General features: G+C 52.1%; 1 protein-coding gene across 15 annotated transcripts in view; it reads left to right on the forward strand.

Annotated features, from left to right (window-relative positions):
* Ptpru (protein tyrosine phosphatase receptor type U) overlaps positions 1-21,853 on the forward strand; it is a 170,174-nt gene that overhangs the window by 139,603 nt on the left and 8,718 nt on the right. For 12 of the 15 annotated variants that reach the window (XM_078025724.1, XM_078025726.1, XM_078025725.1 and 9 more), the window contains 11 exons: positions 185-342; positions 8,695-8,885; positions 9,547-9,622; positions 10,063-10,139; positions 11,844-11,861; positions 16,336-16,372; positions 16,996-17,093; positions 17,179-17,295; positions 17,983-18,137; positions 19,941-20,076; positions 20,537-20,686. In XM_078025724.1, coding sequence (XP_077881850.1) covers positions 185-342; positions 8,695-8,885; positions 9,547-9,622; positions 10,063-10,139; positions 11,844-11,861; positions 16,336-16,372; positions 16,996-17,093; positions 17,179-17,295; positions 17,983-18,137; positions 19,941-20,076; positions 20,537-20,686 — 1,213 coding nt within the window. The remainder of the gene's footprint in view (positions 1-184; positions 343-8,694; positions 8,886-9,546; positions 9,623-10,062; positions 10,140-11,843; positions 11,862-16,335; positions 16,373-16,995; positions 17,094-17,178; positions 17,296-17,982; positions 18,138-19,940; positions 20,077-20,536; positions 20,687-21,853) is intronic. The other 3 variants (XM_078025730.1, XM_078025732.1, XM_078025733.1) reach the window with 2 other exon arrangements.

Here is a 21,853-nt window from a genome sequence, read left to right on the forward strand (position 1 = left end):
TTAGGGGGCAGCAGCTCTTTGGGTCTGGAAAGTGAAAGCTGGAGGCAGAGCCCCCTGTGCATCCAGAGATGTGCCTAGGATGGGTCCCCATTCCTGACCTCGTCTCCCTGACGGCTGGGCCTCCACTCCCCGCTCTGGGGCTGTCCAGCCCCATAGAATGCCTGTCGTCAACCCCCATCTGCAGGAAGCCAGTGAACATGACCAAGGCCACTGTCAACTACCGCCAGGAGAAGACGCACATGATGAGCGCCGTGGACCGGAGCTTCACGGACCAGAGCACCCTGCAGGAGGACGAGCGGCTGGGCCTGTCCTTCATGGACGCCCCTGGCTACAGCCCCCGGGGTGAGTGTCCGGTCCTTGAGCCCCTCCCCAGGCTGTGGGACTCCCCACCTGAGCCAACAGAATGGTGTCCACCCCACTTCAGATGAGTTGTGAAACTCTCCTAACCACGCCTAGCTTGGATTCCTGCACTGGCCAGGGGACTCCCAGAAGGCCCTGGGGGTGTGTTTGCACGGTGGACTGGAGGCACTTGCAAGGAGCTCTGCTGGCACAATAAGGTCCACTGTGATGGACCTTGTCAAGAGGAGATGCTGCTCTGATCAGAGGGGACCAGAGGGGCTTCACCCTCTGTTGAGTCTTGTTGTGTGACAGGAGGGGATCCAGTGGCTGAGAGGGATCCACCCAGACCTGGGCTGGTCTCTTAGATCCCTTTTTTGGTTGTATGACCCGGGGCAAGTTGCTTACCTCGCTGCACCCATGTTTTCTCCTGTGTGAAATGCAAATAGGGATCGTCTCTGCTGGTGAACAGGTCCCTTCAGGGCAGATGTGAAAACTAAATGAGTTCATGTGTGTAAACCATTTAGTGCTGGGTCTGGCTTCAGAGTACAGTGAATTAACTGTTCTGTGCTTCATTTTTTGTTTTCTGTTTAGCATTGATTCGTATAAAAGAAAATATATAATGCTTTGAAAGTCACAAAATCATCATCATACAACAAATACCAGTGAACCCTGCTGGTGAATTACAACGGGAGTCAGGGATTCTTCCCCAGCTGCCTCACTCTTAGACATACATGATGGCCTTGAAATTTGCATTTATAATTTTCTTGCCTTTTGTGAGTGGTTTTACCTAGGTGTGTGCATGCGTCACCCCGAAATGCATTGTGGATTGTCAGTCATTTTCAAGTTCATAAAAGTGAAGTCTCTCTTTCAGCCTAGCATCATGTTTCTCAGATGTGTACATTTTATTTTTCTCCAATGGATACTTTTTCCATTATACGGCTGTGTCACAGTTGGGTTCTCCATTCTTCCATCCTTGGCTCTCGTTTTCTTGTTATCACAAACGAGGCTGCAGAGGATGTTGTTAGGTGAACCTTGAGGAGCTCGGCATATGTGGTTCTAGAAGCCGAACTGCTGGATTGTGGAGTCCGTGCTTGTCCAACTTAATGATGGTACCGAGCTGTATCCCAAGGTGTTTTTGCCTGTTTCCACTCCTGGGAGCAGCATCCAAGACTTTGTGGCTCCAGGGTGGGACCAAAATTGCCAGCCTTCTTCGCTTTCCTAGAAACTGGTTTGTATAAAATGGTAATTCTCTGTCATCCTAATTTGCATTTCTCTGATTACTAATGAGGTTGAACATATTTTGAAGTCATTATCGGCCATTCAGGTCTCTTTCGTGAAATGCCTGTTCGTATCTTTCACCGAATTTTCTGTTGGTTTTTGTTTGTTGCTTTCTTAGTGGTTTTTAGCAGTTCTTTACATATTTAGGATAATAATCATTTGTCACATATGAATTGCAAATATCTTCTCCCAATTTGTTTCTTATCTTTCTGGGTTATTTATAGTGTCTTTGGATGTACAGAGAGTTTTTATTTTAATGTAGTCAAATTCGTCAGCCTTTCTCTTTGTGATTTTTACTTTTTGTTGTTTTCTTAAATGATTTCTTCCCTAGCCAATGTCATGAAGTTGTTTTTTTTTAAAAAACTTTTTTCCTCAAAGTTTTAATGTTTTGCATTTCACATTTAAATCTTTATCCATCTGGAATTGATTTGTGTGTGTGGGATGAATTAAGGATTTTCTTTCCTCCAGAGGGAATAATTGGCTGTCCTGACATCATTGCTTTCTTTCTTTTTCCTTTGAGATCCTTTGGGTCTTGCTCCGTTGCCCAGGCCAGTCTTGAACTTGGGCACTCCTCCGTTTCCTGAGTAGCTGGGTCTACAGGAGCACGCCACCACGCCCGGCCCTGCATCAGTTTCTACAGTTCCTACTTTCACTGCTGATTAACAGTGCCACCCTCCTTGTATATCACATTTCTGTGAGTTTGGGGAGTGGTTTTGAGCTCTCTCCTCTTTGGGCAATTTGGTGATCCCTGTGCCAAAACCACACGGACTAGAAGTTGTAGCTAAGCCTTTTTTTTTTTTTTTTTTTTTTTTTTAGTGACAGGGAGAGAGAGGGAGGATTTTTTTAATATTTATTATTTTTCGGTGGACACAACATCTTTATTTTATTTTTATGTGGTGCCAAGGATCGAACCCAGTGCCCCGTGCATGCCAAGCGCACTACCACTTGAGCCACATCCCCAGCCCCGCAGCTAAGTCGTAATATCTGAGACGTCAAGCTTCCGCCACCTTGTTCTTCATCAAGGATGTCTTTGCTATTTTTGTCCTCATTGTCTTCCTCTAAAATTTAGAATTTTTTTCTCTCATTGCTTGGAGAACTTGGTTGAATGGATTTGTGTTGAATCTACAGATCATCTTAGGGAGAAATGATGTAAAATTGTTTTTCCATCCGTGAACATGACGTATGTCACCTCATTGACTTAGGTCTTGAATGTCTTTCAGTAGTTTTCTCTGAAGTCCTGTACGTCTTTTGTTAGATATATTCCTAGGTTCCTTGTTTAGTTATTTATTTTTTTTGGTGCTGGGGATTGAACCTGTGACACAGTACACACTAAGCACGTACTCTGCCATGGAGCTACATACATCCCCAGCCCCAGGCCCCTTAGATTTGATTTCAATTGCAATTGGTACACTATTAAATGTGTGCGTCTTCTGTACAGAAATGCAGTTGATTTTTGTATGTATATTATATTCAAACTCCCTAGTAAACTTTCTTATAATCAATTCTAATTTTTCCGTAGAATCTTTCAGATTTCCTGAGTACGAAGTCTCTACCAATACCAGCAGCTCCATTTCTCCTTTCCTATGTCTTACCCTCTTTTCCCTGTGATTTGGTGGACAACACTTGGAGCACTATGCTGAGAAGAAGTGATGATAGCGATTAGCTAGAGTCTTTGTCTTATGTTATTTATTTATGTTTTTGGAACCAGGGATTGAAGCCAGGGGTGCTGAGCCACATCCCCAGACCTTTTTATTTTTTATTATTTAGAGCTAAGTTGCTGAGGCTGGCTTTGGACTTGTGATCCTCCTGCCTCAGCCTCCCAAGCGGCTGGGATTACAGGCGTGCGCGCCCCCACCTTCCATCCCGGCTTCTTTGTCTTATTTTAAAGGCAGGCTTCTGACATTTGAACTACGGAGAAGGAAGTTTTTGCTCTAGGCTTTTACTAGAAATGTTTTATCAGTTTAAAGCTCACTTTGTTTTTTTTTGTTTGCTAAGAGGTTTTATTCTAAATGGACATTAAACTTACCAAAAGTTTTCTCCTGCAGGTACTGGGATATTTTTTTCCTTTCATCTGTTAATGAAGTGACAGTTTTAGATTTTCCTAATGTTAAAATTACCTTAATTTCCTCCGATGAATTCAACTCGATCTGGAGGTAGTATAATTTTTTCAGATTGTTGGATTGCATGTACTTATCTTTCAACATTTTAAAGCTGTCTTCCTTGGTAGGGTTGGCCTATAATTTTCCTATTTTTACTTTCCCTGTCTGATTTCCGGCATCAGGATTCTGACCTCCAGCACTGTGCTGAATAGAAGTGATGATAGCAGGAGTCTTGGTCTTATTTTAAGGATTTAAAATTTAAAGATTTTGATACCAGACATGTATTGGGGTCTCTTCTCTTTTTCCTTTATCATGGAATAATTTTCTCCTTGAAAATTTGGTAGAATTCACTTGTTTAAAAAAAAAATCTTGGGGCTGGGATTGTGGCTCAGCGGTAGAGCACTCGCCTAGCATGTGCAAGGCCCTGGGTTCAATCCTCAGCACCATATAAAAATAAATAAATGAAGTGAAAGTATTGTGTCCAACTATAACTAAAAAATAAATATTTAAAAAAATCTCTTTTTTGTTATTTTCTGTATGGAAAGATTTTAAACTTCTAATCCAATTTTTTTTTTAAAGAGAAAGAGAGAGAATTTTTAATATTTATTTTTCAGTTTTCGGCGGACACAACATCTTTGTTTGTATGTGGTGCTGAGGATCGAACCCGGGCTGCACGCATGCCAGGCGAGCGTGCTACCGCTTGAGCCACATCCCCAGCCCTCCAATTTATTTAAAAGGAGTAAATAACTATTTAGATTTCTAAATTTTTTTTTAACGTCACTTGATATGTTGTCTTCGACAGGGAATTTGTCCATTTCATTTAAGTTTTCAAATTCATGGACGCACATTCATTAACCATGTCCTCTTTTGTAGTCACCGTCTTGAAATTCTCCCAGCGTTACCCTGATCTTTAGCCATTACTAACCCTGCGTCGTACAAATGAGGGAACAGGCTCTGAGAGGGAAAGTCACTTGATTTGGTCACACTGCGGGAAAGAGGCAGAGCCAGGAGGATTTCAATGCAAATCTTTCTGAATTGCAAACTCTTATTTCTGCCGCATCTTGCTGAGCCTTGGGGAATGGGTAGGATTTGGACCACAGAGGGGGAGGAAAAGGCAGGAGTGCTGCATGGAGAGGGGCTGGTGACGAGACCAGGGAGAGGCTTGGTGGGGACTGGGAAGTTGGGATGGTGTGGACACAGGTCTTGCTGCTTAGTTCTGATCACAGGAGTGGGAAACTCTGTTCCCCAGGGAAATGACTAGTTGGAAGTCCAGAGTGACCCCGGGAGGCCAGGACCGGGTTGGTTGTCTTAAGGAGGGTGGGGACCATTGAAGCTGTCAGGAGTTTTGAGAAGACACAGCATGGGCTGGTGAGCATTTTGGCTGTGATGGATTTGATGGATGAGGGCGGGGAAGCCAGAGGTGACGGCTGGGAACTGGTGTGGCCAGGAGAGTTCCTTTTCTCTCTTTATCTACTTTCTGCCGGCTGGTCCAGCTTCCCCTTTCTTCTTTTCTTTCCCAAGTAGTGGAAGCCAGATATTTATGGCTCAGATTAGAAAACCATGTGGATTTCGACACCCTCCTATGCAGATGTTTAAACGGAAGACTTGGCAACCCTGGGAAAGAGGTAGCAGGCTGGCACGAAGAAGCCAGGTGGGCACGGGCCCCCATTGTGTCTGAAATCTGTCCTGTGAAAACCCACAAACCCTTCTGGGCCGTGCCCATCTGGAGCTGTGGACCCCAGTGGGTGCCAGGGGTTCTTGCCAACTGCTTTGCTACACGAGTGCCAGTTTCTTTCATCTGCACAAACGGCCCTTATCGGGGGGAGAGAAACAGAAAAGGCAGGACAGAGTGGGTGACAGGGCCACCGAGGCAGATGGGCCTGGTTCCAAATCCAAGCGCTGCCACTAGGTGAGCAGGTAGCATAACCTTGTTGGGCCTCAGTTTCCTCATTTGCACAAGGGCCATGAAGACAGTGCCTCCGTCCTGGGTGGATCCCAGGGGGTCAACGGTGTGTTAGAAATGATCAGCTGTGATTACAGGCTGTTTCCTTGGTTATTTATTAATTGCGAACAGTGGAGGAAAATCTCTGGATGCTGTCAGATTGTGTAATGGGGGACCTCCTTCATCTGAGGGGGGTGGGAATTGGGGAAAGGGAGCATCTCCAAGGAAGGTCTGAGGATCCTCTTTTCTGGATCAGGAAAAGAGAGGTCAAGGGACTTGAGTCAGAGTTAGAATCTAGGTCTCTGGCCTCCCAACCCAGCCTGCGCTCTTTTCTCTGGGCCCCGGCCCTCCCCACTGCATGTACAGAGGTTATGGTGGATCCCGGGGCAGGTTCTCATCCTCCTCCCTCGCTTCCTCCCTCTCGGGGGCTGCCAGGTGGGGACCAGCCGATTCTTGAGGGATGGGGCGAAGGGTGGGGTCAGGAGTTTGCCTCAAATCCCACAGGAGAATTCCTGGGCTGGGAGAGTGGAGGCCTGCTTCTCTGGGCCCAGGAAATGGAGGATCCTTCTGGAAACCTCGTGGTTCGCGCTCCCTCCTTTTCTGGTGGTCTTCTTTACAGAATGTGGTGTGTGGTTCTTGGGCTCAGCTGTAAGCTGTGCGTATCTGGCACTGCCTTCCCATCAGGGTGTCAACCAGGTGGCATCTTTGGCTGGTCCTCATCTGTTGTTGTGAGCTGATGGTGGCCTGCTGGTGGGGCCCCTCAGGATCTCTGGCATGAGCTCCTTGATCCCTGCCACCCACGTTTGCTCCTTCTCACCTGGAGAGCTCTGTGGGGCCTCTGGCTGGGTTTCCACGGGGAGCACTGAGGCTGCTCTGTCTCATGAATTCCCCGAGTCCTCGGAGCCAGCAGTAGTCTTTCTGGAAATCAGCACACTTGTCCTCTGTGTGTGTGTGTTGTGGCTGCTCCTTAGAATCCACTTTTCAGGCTGCTGCTGTTCAGGCCCTGGACCAAGTGACCTCATGTAGAGAAGGACCAAGTCAGCCAGCTGCTCTTGTTTGCTGGGACTTCGGGGCTCTTTCCCTTTCCTGGAAACGACCAGTAGTGCCAACTGCTGCCATGTGCAATGCCCATCGCGAGCCAGGTGCCAGGCTGGGTGCCTGAGATGCGTCATCGTATTTAATATTTACATCATCCTATATTGGGTAGTAGCATTTTTTTTATCTTCATCTGAAACGTGAAAATGGAAGTTTAGAGAGATTCAGTAAGGGTCCCCACGGTCACAGGCAGAGCTGGGATTTGATCTGAGATCTGTCTGAATCTAGAGCCCTTCTCTCCATCTCCACATTACACTGTTTCCCTGAGGGTGTTTCATGGAACAAACAAAAAGCAGCCTGCGTGGGGAGAGATGGTTGTGAAACGCTGCTGTTTCCATTCATCTCTTGGAGACTTAAAATGTGCACAAACATGGAAAGCCTGAGAGGTCTTACAGGGAAACAAACCTATTTATTTTTGCTTACACAGAATTGCACAGACTCATTTAAAAATCAGAACCCTTCCTCACCCTCCTTCCCAACTTCTTTTTAATAGAATACCGCTTAATCATCTTGCCTCTGTAGTATTTTCTGGAATACATTTTGGTAACTATGACATGAGGCTGTTCTCTTCTCTTTGAACCTCAGTTTCCCAATCTATAAAATCAAGGGTCGGGGCATCTGGCCAGGATGGTATAATGGGTACTTGACCTGCCCTCTAGCTGTAAGCAACCAGAAATTCAGATAAAGATATGAAACAATTGTTTCCAGACACCAGAACTTGAGGCAGCTCAGGACTGATTCTTGAAAGGAGAGAGACAAATAAGGGGGGTCCCCTAAGGGGAGACACCCCCCCCCCCCGCATTGACTTTCTGCCTGGAGGCCATTTTTAAACCATGGCACAGGAAGGGGGATCAAGCAGAGGGGGCTGCCTCCCTGACTTGAATGGGGCTTGGGGAAGTTAAGGTCATCAGGGGGTCTGACCTCGGGATCCTGCATTTACCCTGCCAGTTAGTGGTGGAGAGGCTCTCCCTCTGGAGGATCATTTTGGCTGAGACTTGAGGATGAGTAAGTCACCAGCACAAAGAGTAGGGGAGGAGGGGAAGGGCGGAGGAGGGGTAGAGGAAGCAGGGGCTTTGGGGGCTGAAGGGGCCCCAGGTGCAAGGGCACAGGGAAGGGAGGCGCCTTCATCTAGGTCCCTCCAGGGTCCCTCCAGGCTCCTGCCAGCTCAGACCTGCAAAAGAGCTGTGAGAAGTGGAGGGCAGGACTGAGTGAGCCCTGGAGCCTCACCTTGGACAGGAGGGACAGGAGGGAGGTGAGTGCCCAGGGAGTATGCCCAGGAGGGAGGTGGTGGTTGCAGATCCTGACCTCCAGAACCAGGGTGGGATGTCCTTGGAGATGCTGACCCAAAGAGCCAGGAGGAGGTGGCCGGGGGGAGGGGCGCTGGGGTCGCCCCCCCCCCCCCCCCCCCGCGCGCCTCTCACCCCTACCCCCCTGACTGGATGCCACACCCGCTGACAATGGAAACGCTTGTGCAGGAGAAACGCGTTTATTCAGGTGTCTCCGTTCATCATGCGCAGGAGGCAGCAGCGGCAGCTCATTCTGATTTGCTTATCTTTGAATGGGGATAATTGCTGGGAGTTGCCAGTGTTCCAGATTGTTCCCTGGTGGAGAGGGAGGAAGAGGGCAGCTGTCAGGGGCTCTGCCGAGCACTCCCCCTGCAGGCCTCACGGTGAAGCCATGTGGGGTGATGTGAGAATGTGGGAACAGAGTGGCAGGGGTCACCGCATGTCACCTGCTTATTTCCTAACTGGGAGACCTGAGATGCAGATGGGAAGGGACATGCCCAGTATCACACAGGGTGGACCTAGAGAGGCCTTTTAGTTCCAGAGAACAATCCAGGCATCTTCCATATTGGCCATATTCCCTGCCCCTGAGTCCACCTGGGGCTCTGAGGCCGGGGCCTGTGCGTATCAGGAACCCCTCTCCTTCCTCTGACCGCAGGAGACCAGCGCAGCATTGGAGTCACCGAGGCCAGCAGCCTCCTGGGGGGCTCACCACGGCGTCCGTGTGGCCGGAAGGGCTCCCCGTACCACACGGGGCAGCTGCACCCTGCAGTGCGGGTGGCCGACCTCCTGCAGCACATCAACCAGATGAAGACAGCCGAGGGCTATGGCTTCAAGCAGGAGTACGAGGTGCATGCACGGCCCCTGTCCACCAGGACCCCTGCCCTGGCCTCCCTGGTCCTCTTCACTGTGGATCCTGACTCTCTCCATCCTCAGCCCAGCCCTGGCTGGACCCCTACTCTGACAGTCTCCAAATCAACCGAATTCTTTTGACCTTGACCTTGACCCTCATCCTGATGGGAAGTCTGACCTTAAATCTCATCTCCCTCTTGGTCCTGACTGTGATCCTTATCCTTCCTCTGATCTGAACCCGGCTGTCCTCACTGAGGTTGGCCTAGCTCCAGCCTGAGGGACTGTCATCCCGAGCTCCATGTGAACCCTGCCTTGGATCTCAACCTCCTTCCATGTGGACGACGACACCATCCACATCCTACCCTTCACCTTTGCCTTCTTCCCAGCTCAAATCTGGATTTGGCCCTTGTTCTGAGCCTGATTTGCGTTCTACACTGTCTGAACTCCGGCCCTGCCCCCTCCTGCCTCCTTTCCCTTCCTCCCACACTCCTTGGTTTTGAACCTCATCCTCGCTGATGAAAGGACCTCACGCTCCAAGTGCAGCCCCGAGCTTGGCCCTCATCATGACCCCACCCCATCCTCCCTGTTGAGGAACAGGGGTCCTGCGAGGCTCGGGGGGTCCTCCATTCCCACTGACAGCCATCTTCCCTATTGGCAGAGCTTCTTTGAGGGCTGGGATGCCACCAAGAAGAAGGACAAGCTGAAGGGAGGCCGGCAGGAGCCTGTGCCTGCCTGTGAGTCCTGGGGGGGAGCTGGGGGGAGGGAGCTGGAAGGGGAGCATGGCCAGGGGGAGCCCTGGGGCACGGGTGGAGGTGGTAGTGATCTCGGCCTCCACTTACAAGGGCCTGATACAGCGCTGAGCACTACGCCTGTCACCTCACTCGTCCCTCCCAGTTACCCTGTGAAGTGGGGGGGACAATATAATTCTCCTTTTACAGGAAACTGAGGCTTGGGGGGTTAAGACCTGCTCAGGCTTGGGCTGGCCGTATACCCCTTGGGCCTCCTTGACTCCACACCTCAGCCTAGACTCTAACCTCTGGCCTGTCCTGCGCACCCTTCCCGAACCTGCTGATCGGATCTGATCCCCTAGCTGACCTGGCTGCCCAGGGGTATTTCCCCCTGCCCCGGCTCTGGGCTCCAGGCACAGCCCCGTCCACCTGCTCTGTGTTTACAGATGACCGGCACCGCGTGAAGCTCCACCCGATGCTGGGAGACCCCAGTGCCGACTACATTAATGCCAACTACATCGACGTGAGTGCCTTGCCCCTGTCCTTGCTCCTGGCCTGGCCCTGCGCACTTCTGGCTGACTGTCCAGGCAGGACAGAAACCTGTCAGGGGGTTCAGACAGCTGAGTTATGAGCACCCCTGTCTCCAGCGCTTTGCTCGGGAGCTCAGAGGAGGGGGAGGATAGAGGGAGGCAGCCTTCAAGATGGCCCCCTGCAGGCTGGAGTTGGCCTGAGAGATGGCAGACAGTGAGACCGAGGGGTGAGGAGGAAGGGTCCCTTCTTGCTGAGGGCCCAAGAGCTTGGGGGTGGGATTCTCACAAGGCACAGTGAGGCTGAGAGGTAAGCAGGGGCTGGATGGTGGAGGCCTCCAGGGGCAGGCTAAGGAGTTGAACTTTTTCCTAGGGATGCCAGGGAGTTGTGAAAAGTGTTTTGCTTATAATCAAAGTGATATTTAAAGAACTGTAGGTCAGGCTAGGAGCTTCAGCTCAGTGGTAGAGTGCTTGCCTAGCATGTACAAGGCTCTGGGTTCCATCCAACTCCACAAAATAAAGAAATAAAAGAATAGTAATGCATGTTTATTGAGCATGTACTAGGTGCCAAGCACTTTATATTCAACATTACATTTTATATGACACCTACAATCACACTACAACATAGTTAGTTTCGTGATCTCCCTTTATAGGTGACCAAAGTAAGATTCAAAGAGGTGAAACTGCTGGTCCTAGGTCACACAGCTAGTGAGTGCTAAAGAAAGAACTGAACTCAGCGTCTCTGTGTCTCCAGAGGCTTTGCTCCCAGCCATTAGGCCATCGCAACCTCTACTGCAGTAGTTGGAACTTGCTGGATTAGAGGGAAGAGCCAGAGACAGGGCGGGCAGCCAGGAGTCCTGACCATGGGTGTCCAGAAGAGGCCCTGAGTCTGCTCTGTGGGTATGGCTGAGGGGAGTAATGGGGGAGGCCCAGGGACTCTAATCAGGCTCCCCCTGCAGCAAACCAAGCTTGTGAGAGCACTATTTATTCATTTATGGAAATATACAGAATATATTTTGAGTACCTGAGCACCAGGGGTACAGATGTGAACCAGACAGGAAAAGCAGTCCCTGTGGTCCTGGAACACGCATGTTCTAGTGGGGGAGGCCAGTGAACAGACAAGTACAGTAACTTCAGATTGGATGGAGAGTACGGGCCAGAAGAGAGGAAGGCCTTTCCCAGGGGCAGGCTGCGTGGAGGAAGCCCGACTGGAGCTCCTCTGGGCGGCTAGAGCAGAATCCCAGGCAGGGAGCATGAGAACGAGGCCCAAGGAGCAGAGTGTCATGGGAGCCGAGGTAGTTGGGACTTGAGACACCGTCTCTCCTCTCCCTCTTCTGTCTTCCTCCTGGGGTCAGACGGGCCACCCTTTGCTTCCCAGAATCCCTTGCCTTCTCCCCATCTCCTAGCCTGTCCCTTGGCTGGGATAAGTGCTGGGCCTGACCTGGCAGATGTGGGCAGCTTCGATAACAGAGAGCCTGTCCTCAGCCATGTCAGGGTCCCAGCTGGCTTCTCTTGGGCCCTAGCAGGGACCTGCCACTCCCACCTCTCTGGCCCAGCCTGGCCCACCCATCTCTGCTCTGCCTCTCCTGCTCATGTAGACCTTTCTGGCCACTCCTGTGCCGGCCGGGCCCACCTTCTCTGCCTCTGGCCTAACATCTGTCTCTTTTGCTTTGTCTTGTTCCCTCACTGGAATCATTAAGATTCGGATAAACCGAGAAGTAAGTATCTCCCCCTCCTCCTGCTTCTCCTCCTGTCTGTCTGACTGGCTGTATCTCAGACTTTGTCTCTGGCTCTCTCTCCCCGCTCCTTCCCCTCTCCTTGTGTGCCCAGCACCAGTGTCCACTTCAGCCGCCTCTCCAGGGGTGGCCCAGGGCTAAAGACAGCCACAGGATCCCTGTTGTAAGCAGCTCCTCCCCTCCTCCCCCACTTTGAGATAGGCAGCAGTATTGGGGTGCTTCACCTGGCCCTCTGCTCTGGCCACCCCTGTCTGTCACCTTTGTCCTCAACCCTGTCCCCTATTCCCCATGAACCTTGCTGGCTGTAACTTCTGCAGGGCCCTTGAGAGAGGGGGATGGGGGAAGCTACCCTGGGTGGTCTTGTCTCTGCTACTTAGGGGTCAGGGTCTTTAGACCGTTCCTGTTCAGTCCCCCTAAAACTAGATTCCTGAGCGTTCAAACCCTGCCATGATCAGTTTGTGTAAAACTCAACTCCAACCAGTTAACCGTCAGTGTCGCCCAGTTGGAATGTTTTTTTAGGGGAGTGGTTGGGTATTCATTAAAAAAAAATTGTACCATCTTCTTTTGAAGAATTAAAACCCTGATTCATCAAGGGAGCCTCTGATTTTATTTTTAATTCATATATTCTATTTTCATTATATTTAATGATTGGGATTCTTTGCTATTTTGAGGATACCTCTTCTATTTTCCTTTAAAAAACACATTTCTTGCTTTTTTTTTTTTAATCATTGCTAACATTCTGCTTGTTATCCGACTTTCAGACGATGTGGAGAGACTGACATAGAAAGTGAAAGGTCCCCACAGTCACATTTGGCAGAGATGATCGATTATCCCAGATGTACCCCTTATTTTAAGTGCAGTCACAAAGTTGGTTTGTAAAATTCTCCAATTTGGAAGAAGGATTAGGCTCACAAAAGGTGGTGGCTTTGAGGACTGTGGGCACGCCCTGCGGTGGACTGCTTGCCCCATTCTGTCCCTTGTTGTCAGACCCTTGGGAGACTTAGCTTAGTTCATCTTGCAATGCCAGTTTGCAACTGACTGGGTACCTGCTGTGTGCCAGGCACTTTAAATACATGTTTTACCTTTACCGCACTCTGTGAGGTGGGGACACTATTGACGAGCATTTGACAGATGAAAAAAGTGACTTTCTCAAAGCCAAAAACCAACCTTATCCCTCACACCACACTGTTTGTTGTTGTTGTTTTTAACCCAGAGTTGCTTACCATCGAGCCATATCCCCAGCCCTTTTTATTTTATTTTTTTCATACTGGGGATTGAACTCGGGGGCAGTTGACCACTGAGCCACCTCCCCAGCCCTATTTTGTATTTTATTTAGAGACAGGGTCTCACTGAGTTGCTTAGTGCCTCTCCATTGCTGAGCTGGCCTTGAACTTGCAATCCTCTTGCCTCAGCCTCCTGAGCCTTTGGGATTCCAGGCACGTGCCCTGCACCTGGCCAGCTGTTTTTATTTTGAGACAGGGTCTCCCTAAGTTGCTTAGGGCCTCATGTTTAGTTGCTGAGGCTGGTTTGAACTTGTAACCTTCCTGCCTCAGCCTCCCAAGTCTCTGGGATTATAGGCGTGTACCACCATATCTGGTCACACTGCAGTTCTTGTTCTTTGGGGAGCATTGGGATGCCAGGGGTTCTTGCCTATAATGCAGACAAGTGTCCCTCAGACTCCAGCAAGGGTTCAGGTGTGTGACTAGGAGAGGTTCCCAGGCCCTGCGCATCTTCGTGGAGCATGGGGTGGGTGCTCTCTAATGCTGGTCTCTAAGGTGGGTTGGTGCGAGGTATTCTACCCAGCCTCCTTTAAAATTTGATACGTTTAAAATTCCACGTGTGTCCTCTCTGTCACATAATGGTGCAATAGTATACATGTATTTAAAAAGATAATGTGCAGGGCTGGGGATGTGGCTCAGTGGCAGAGCACTTGCCTTGCATGTATGAGGCCCTGGGTTCGATCCTCAGCACCGCATAAAAATAAATAAATAAATAAAATAAAGGCATTGTGTCCAACTACAACTAAAATTTTTTTTTTTTTTAAAAAGATAATGTGCAGAGGGGCTGGGGATGTGGCTCAAGCGGTAGCGCGCTCGCCTGGCATGCGTGCGGCCCGGGTTCGATCCTCAGCACCACATACAAAACAAAGATGTTGTGTCCGCTGATGATTAAAAAATAAATATTAAAAAATTCTCTCTCTCTCCCCTCCTCTCTCACTCTCTTTTTTTTTTTTAAAAAAAAAGATAATGTGCAGATATGGAGGTTCTTTGCTTAAACACTTGCTTCAAAGTGTGACAAAATGGACCCCTGGACCATGCTTTCTTCAGAATGATGCCTCCAAACATCAAGGGAGAAGGTCCTGGGGGTTCAGCAGAACAGAGCTGAATTGTAGACCAGCTGCTTGTTTATCAAATTGATCTTGTTTTTTTGGAAGCAGTGCCAGGGATAGAACCCAAGGTCTGGTGCTCTACCCCTGAGCCACATCCCCAGTCCAGTTGGTCAGTTTTAGTTGAGTCTGTTCCTCTGTTGTCTACTGGCTGGTGCTTAACTGGCCCTGTCCTGGGCCCTGCGGTGCAGTATTCAGAGGTGGCTGAATCTGATGCGGTGTCTGGCCTTGGGGGATTCTTAGGGACCTGGTTTGAGGTGGGATAGGTCGTTTCCACTTGGCTGGTGCCGAGAGTTGGGAGGGCAGCTCCTGGACAGCCCTCGTCCTCCTCCACCTGCCTCCTCTGACCTCTTACAGAAACAGTGGCTTAGAGCGGCAGCAGGAGGGATTTAGGGTAGACCTGGAGAGGCTGCCATTGTGAGGACTGAGTGACCCTTTTCAGTACTAGTTACTTTGGGTTTTGTTCCTTTTCATAGAAGGTAACAACTGCATGTCTTGCTGTTGGCCTTCTATTGCAGAGAACGGTGGCTTAGCAATGTTTGAGGCACTGGGTTTGATCTTAGCACCACATAAGCATAAAGAAAATAAAGGCCTGCTGTCCATCTCCAGCTACAAAAAAAAAAAAAAAAGTCGAGAGCCTGGCTGCCCCTCAGGGTGCTCGAGGCCCTGCAGTATCAGGACCCTCAGGAGCTGGTTGGCAATGCACAGCCCCAGGCCCCAGCTCAGACCTTCTGAATCCCGGTCTGCCTTTTACCAAGATCTCCAGGACAGAAGTCCCCTCCTGGGGTTCAGAGTCACACAGCTACTGCTTGGCAGAGCTGCAGCTGGGAACTGGGCCCATTAGACTCCCAGACTTGGATCCTTAGCCCTACAGTGAAGAACCGCCCACTCGAGCAGTTCTTGACATTGACACTGTTGGATCTTCAGGGACACTGCTGGACCTTTACATCAGTAGTAGTAGTATAAGAGCAACTGTTAAGTGTGGACTCGGTGCTTGACACAGTGCCAAACACTCAACATCGATTGCTTTATTTTCTCCTCAGGACTGCCCTGGGAGGGAATTAGTGTGGCCGTTCCACCCCACGGGTGTGGACTTGGAGGCACAGCAGGATGAAGGGCTGTTGGCTTCAGTGCAGGCAGCTAGAAAGAGGTGGAGCTGGGATTTGAACCTGGGCAGTCTGGCCCAGGGCTTCTTGGGCCTGGGAAGTCCAGGGGGCCAGAAGAGTTAGTTGCAGGGGGCTGGGGGCAAGGGGGAGCAGGGGCTGAACTTGATGGTTTTCTCTCTCCTGCGCTGCAGTACTTCTTCCCTTTTCTGCTCTGCCTGCACTGGTGCCCTGGGTATTGGGTGGGCTCCCTGTCCCAGAAAGAAGAGGGCCTGTCGGGGATCCTCAGGCTATTGCCCTGGGGCCTCTCCTCAGCCCAGGGCTCTGGAGATGCAGGATGAAGTAGCCCTTGACCTCTCTTTGTTCAGGCTAATGCAGGTGAAGTGCTTAGTATGTAGCCATAAGAGGGTCTCAGAAAAGTTCATTGCCATCATTGTAATTGCTTTTAAAGATTTGAGCATTTTATCTAAGAGCCATTTGCTTCCAAACCTGAAGCCTTCATCAGGTCCCCCTGAGCTGGGTGACTGAGGTGGGGGCGGGGCCTCATGGCTGTGGACCGTCTATCCTGAATGCTCTGAGGGGGGTTGGAAGAGCTGACACCTTTGGGGTCTGGGGTTGATTAGGGCTTCAGGGACTCTGGGAACAGGGCAGAGTCACCTTGAACTTTTTCTCCAAATATCAGCCTCATTTTAAACAGAAACCCCCCCTCCCCCATTTTGTGAATTGGGAGACCCTCCAGGCCCACAAGGGAGTCATGTCCTCTCTGGGGGTCACATAGCAAGATGCTTGTGTCCCACTTGTATTCCCTTCCTTGGGGGCAGGAGGACAAGCTCACCCTGCTCAGGAGGCCCTGGCCATGAGCGTGGGCAGTTCCTTAGTGGGGTAGGGGTGCTGCTGGGGGAGAGGAGGAGGGGCTGAGCATTAGGAGCTGCTCCCTGGGGTCTTACCACACCCTCTTCTGTTGCAGGGTTACCACAGGTCAAACCACTTCATAGCCACACAAGGTACCCGGCCCCTCTGCCCGTGGGCACCTCCGTGTGTTGGAATGCCTGCCTGTCTGCCTTCCCTGGTGGCCTGCTTGGCTCCCTGTCTGCTTCCCCATGTGTCTCTGTCCTGTGTCTGATCCCCACTCTCTTTGCCTTGGTCTGTTGGCATCTGTGTCTCAGCCTCTGTCCTCTCTGTGTTCATATCTCCTGATGTGATCAGTCCATCTGTAATTCTGGTCCATCTGTCTGTCTCCATGGTGGCATACGTGAAAGGGCTGGGCAGGTCCAGTCCTGGTTGGTGTGGGTTGTGCATCTGGTGTAGTGGCCTCCTGGGTCCCATTTGGCTGAGTCTTATCCCCCTGTCGATTCGTCCATCCTTCTTGGAGATTTGCCCCATGGACCAAAGATCTGCCCTCCAGCTCTGCTTCCTGGGTCCCACTCAGCATGACGGGGCTCTCCAGCCAGGCCCTCCCCTGATGCTGTCCCCCCGGGGCCCTCCAGGCATGGGTTGGCAGCTGGTGGGTGTACGTGGGTGAGCATGAAGCCCTCACTGGAGCCCAGAGAGCCTCCTGGCCTGGGGCAGCAGTGCTGGGCAGCAGGCAGACACTTGGCTCAGGGACAGGCACCTCCTGCACCCCCAGGGCCAAAGCCCGAGATGATCTATGACTTCTGGCGCATGGTGTGGCAAGAGCACTGCTCAAGCATCGTCATGATCACCAAGCTGGTGGAGGTGGGCAGGGTAAGCAGGGCTGGGGGTGAACTGGGGTGGGTGGGCCCCTGGGGCAGCGAGGGTTCCACTGAGTCCTGTCCTGTGGGGGCTGCAGGTAAAGTGCTCACGGTATTGGCCAGAGGACTCAGACATGTACGGGGACATCAAGATCACACTGGTGAAGACGGAGACGCTGGCTGAGTACGTGGTGCGCACCTTTGCCCTGGAGAGGGTGAGTCTCCCCACACCTGTTCCTGCAGCCCAGGGAGCGGGAGGGGTGCCCGGGGCAGCACCTGGCAGGAGGCCACCTGCTTTCTGGGAGAATCGTGGGAGATGGAAGGCAAAACTGTCTCTGCGGGTGGCTCCAAGAGGAGTTTGAGGTGATGGAGACAGTGATGACAGCTGCCTGGTGTTGGTCCTACCCTCTGGGGCACTGTGGCCAGCCGGTCACATGTCACTGCAGCCCTGGAAAGCTCTGTGGCCTAGGTGCTGACCATTAGCTCCATTTTACAGGTAAGGACATTGAGGCTTAGGTGACTGGCCAGTAAGCCCTGTCCACAGTGCAGTTGTCTGCCCAGTAAAGTCCTTAGGGGAGGGACAGTTCCCCCCTTGGAAGGAAGGCCCGAGAGTCAAAATGATCTGGGTTTACACGACAGGCCCGTGTTTTGACAGCGTGGGTGTCAGCATCAGGCAGAGCTCTGTCCAAGTTCTATGTGACATGTGCCTGTCCATCCTGGGGAAGGTGGCTTCTCCTCCGTGGGCCTCAGTTCCCTCTCTGGTACAGTGGACGTTTACCCTTCCTCTCCAGTACCGGACCTCACCTGTGAACCCGAGGAGGCGCTCCCCACAGTGCCTGGCACACGCAGTATCTTTCAGAGGCTGCCAGCGACTGTGACTGTCCTTCCCATTGTCTCCACAGAGGGGCTACTCTGCCCGGCACGAGGTCCGCCAGTTCCACTTCACAGCGTGGCCAGAGCACGGTGTCCCCTACCATGCCACCGGGCTGCTGGCCTTTATCAGGCGCGTGAAGGCCTCCACCCCACCCGATGCCGGGCCCATCGTCATCCACTGCAGGTGGGAGGGCCAGGGGGTCCCAGGAAGGGGCTTGGCGCTGGGGTGGGGTGGGGTGGGCAGGCTCAGGGCCCCCAAGAGGGACTGGGCCTGGCTCAGCCTGCTTGGAGACGGGGCAGAAGAGAATAACCCACTTTATCTTTGAGTTTGGCTCTGAGGTTGGCATCCACATGTGCCCCGAGACCTGTGTGATGCTGAGGAGGTCCTGAGCCCTGAGGGCTGCAGGGTGGCACAGCACCAGGCTCAGTCCAGCCCGCTCCTGCCCATCAGGTGTTCTGGGTTTGCAGGGGCTGAGAGGACTTCGCCCTTCTCCCCCATGCCCAGTGGCCTTGCGTGTCCCTGGCTTCCCTCCCTCTTCCCTTCCTAGCTCTTGCCTGGTTGTCTTCCTGTGACCCCGACTGTCCCTCCTCTCTCTGCTCTGTGTCCTTCGTCCCTCCACTAGCCCTTGGGCTTCAGCGAGTCTCCTGAGGCTGCAAATCCGTGGCCTCTAGAGCTCGTCCTGGCTCCTCAGCTTCCCCAGTGTCATGGCAGACTCTTTCCTGTCCCTGCCCTGCCACCTCCAAGCCAGCTTCTTAGTTTTCTTTAAGATGTCATCCTTAAAATCTAAGACTTTATGGATAGATACTTAAAGCAAAGTATACTTAGATCCCAGGTCATTACATGTACATGGAACGTTGTGAATTTTCACAGACTGAACACACTGGTCGCTCCACTCAGGTCAAGAGGCAGAATATCCATAGAAACCAGAGGCCCCTTAACCCAGTTCTAGAACGTACCCGCCTTCCAGAGCCGTCACTGGCCTGACTTCTCAGCCCTGGTCTTGCGTTTGAACTTGACATAAACAGAGTCCTGCACAGGTGCTCTTTGCCGACGTCTTTGGTCCATCGCATGTTTGTAGGCTGTATCCTTTTCTTCTGGGCGAGTCGGCTACGACATATTCGTCCATCCTGCTGTTGCCAGGCCTTTGGGATGGTTGCAGTTTTGAGCTGTTGGGAATAGCGGTGCTGAAATAAAATAGCAGTGCCAAGGACCACCGAGTGCCTGTCTTTTGGTCAAGAAATACAAACATTTCTGTGGGATCGTGTGTAGGAGTAGAAATGCCGTCTGGGTGAACGTTCAGCTTTAGCAGAATCTGCCCAAGTAGTTTTCCCAAGGGGTTGTGCTGACTTAAGGCCCTTCCAGCAGGGGACAGGATAGGGAGTCGTTGTATGTCCTCCCTGACACTTCAGTGCCACCATTTTCAGATGTGAAATCTTAGCATCCTCTTTGTACCCGCTCCCCCTCAGCTCTGGCGCTGGGCACGCGGGTCGCAGTGATGAACCCAACACAGCCCAGCTCTCAGTGGGCTCCCGGGGGTCAGGGAGGCAGCCACATTCACCGTGACTATGTGGCTGGAAGTGTTTTCGTGAAGTCAGGAGGCAGATGGCTCCAGAAGCTCAGAAGAATGACACCTGCCTGGAAGCGATGGAGGTTCCACTGAGTGTGTGATGGGTGTGAGCGGTGGGGTTTTGAGGGATGTGCAGGAGAGCCAGGGACACCAGGAGGAAAGAACATTCTTGGAGTGAGCTCCGACATCATCTTTGTCTAATTGCAGAGTTGGACTGGCTTCACCTCTGCCTCTCCCTCTCCTTTCCCCTCCGCTCCTTCTCCTGAGGCCCCTCTCCAACTCTGTCCCCTGTCACAAGGCACCAGAGCTCTTCCAGCAGCCTGCTCCCTGGTGCCTCCTTGCTGGGTCATTTCTCTCCCGTCTTTTCCTTGGTCCTGGGTTCCCTTCCCTGATGTGCCCTGGGGCCTCTCTCTCCCCAGCGCTGGCACTGGCCGCACAGGTTGTTACATCGTCCTGGATGTGATGCTGGACATGGCGGAGTGTGAGGGTGTCGTGGACATTTACAACTGCGTGAAGACCCTCTGCTCCCGGCGCGTCAACATGATCCAGACCGAGGTGCGGGGACCCCACCCTGTCCCCACCACTGCCTCTGGGACCTGGATCTCTTACGAGGAGCTCAGGGAGGGGGGCATGTGTCTGCAGGTGTCCTTGGGCTCTTCCCTGCCCCAGGTGGTCTGGCGAGGTGAGCTGCGCGCCTCTTAGGATCCCTCAAACTCAGCCGCTGGAGCGGGGTGTGGGGGTCAAACAGCAAAGGGTGCTGCAGTCAGGACATACCCGGGTTTGTGTCCTCACTAGATCTGTGACCTTGGGCTGTCCCCTCACCTCCCAGAGGATCTCCCAGGGTGTTATGGGGATGCAGTGTGAGATGAGCTCGCAGGTCCGTGAAGGCTGCTTAGGTAGGACTGGACTCCGCCTTGGAGTCCTGCCTCAGCCTCACGCTCACTGAGGCCCTCTCTCCTGCCCATCCCCAGCTTCTGGTCCCCTGCTCGTCTCATGTTCTCATCTGCTGTTCCAGGAGCAGTACATCTTCATCCATGATGCAATCCTGGAGGCCTGCCTGTGTGGGGAGACCACCATCCCTGTCAACGAGTTCAAGGCCACTTACAAGGAGATGATCCGCATTGACCCTCAGAGCAATTCCTCCCAGCTGCGGGAAGAGTTCCAGGTGGGGGGACGGAGGCCTGGGTGCGCGTGCTGGGAGGTTCTGAGTATCATAGGCATTGAGGACCAAGCAGGAGGGCCTAGATAGACACAGGTGGAGGGGAAGAGTTGGGTTACTAGGAAGGACTCTGAGACAGTGGAGGAGTGGTGCCTCAGCTCATGCTTCAAAGTCAGATAAACCTGGGGTCACATCCTGGCTTGACTAGTTGGGTGCTGTGAGTGGTCTTGAACAAGTCACTTCACTTCTTTAAACCTCCAGTTTTTTGCCGAGAGAAGAAAGATAGTTCACATTGCCCTTGTAGCATTTGTAGTCATCAGGAATCTTTGGGTCGTGATAAAAATCTAGCTCACTGACTCCTGTAACTGGGGACCCTGAGGGTGGTGTGGATTCAGTTATGGCTGGATCCAGGGGCTCAGACGATGATGTCCTTTGGTCTCTGTCCACTCTTGGTTCTACTCTCCTGTTCTTGGCTTCATTCTCAGACCCACAGCTGGCACTCGGCAGTGCCAGGATCATGTCAGTCTTGTCAGGGACTCTGGAAAAAGACCCTTGCTGCTTCCAACGAAAACCCTAGACCCAACTCTTGTGTTTCCATCCCTGAACTGGGATCAGGAGGTGGAGCACACTGATGGGTCCAGCTTTGGTCGCCTGGTTCTGCCTCACCATGCTGCATGGCTGAGAGCGGGGAAGGCCTATCTCCAGAGCAGTCTCTTGGTCCCCAGGCAGGCAGCGAGCCCAGTGTCCTCCCTCTCCAGGGGTCCTGGCAGGTACAGCCGGACCTCACGTGCCAGGTGCCAGTGCTCTAGAGCCGCCTGGGTAACCTACAGGAAATGCTGCTGGCAATTCCTGGAGAAGGGTGTCAAGCTCGAGGATCAAGATAGGGTAGGGTTCCCTGTGAGGGGTCCCCAAACAAGAGAAAGAGGCGGGAGACCCGCAGATCTGGATGCACGAGGCCTGCAGGCAGAGGGGTGAAGAGGCCCAGAGGGGTGGCTTTATTTGGTACCAGGTGCTCAGGACTTGCGTTCTGTGACCAGGGACGGTGGCCACCTCGGCCTGGCACCTGGGTCTGCTATATGGGAGCAGGGATTTCAGGGCCTGTCGCATTGCAGCCCTGCCAGGCCATGCCGATCTTCACTGCTCCTACACACTGGCCTGCTGAGCCGTGCTCTG

The sequence above is a fragment of the Ictidomys tridecemlineatus genome, chromosome 11 (assembly GCF_052094955.1).
Source record: "Ictidomys tridecemlineatus isolate mIctTri1 chromosome 11, mIctTri1.hap1, whole genome shotgun sequence".
Taxonomy (NCBI): Eukaryota; Metazoa; Chordata; class Mammalia; order Rodentia; family Sciuridae; genus Ictidomys; species Ictidomys tridecemlineatus.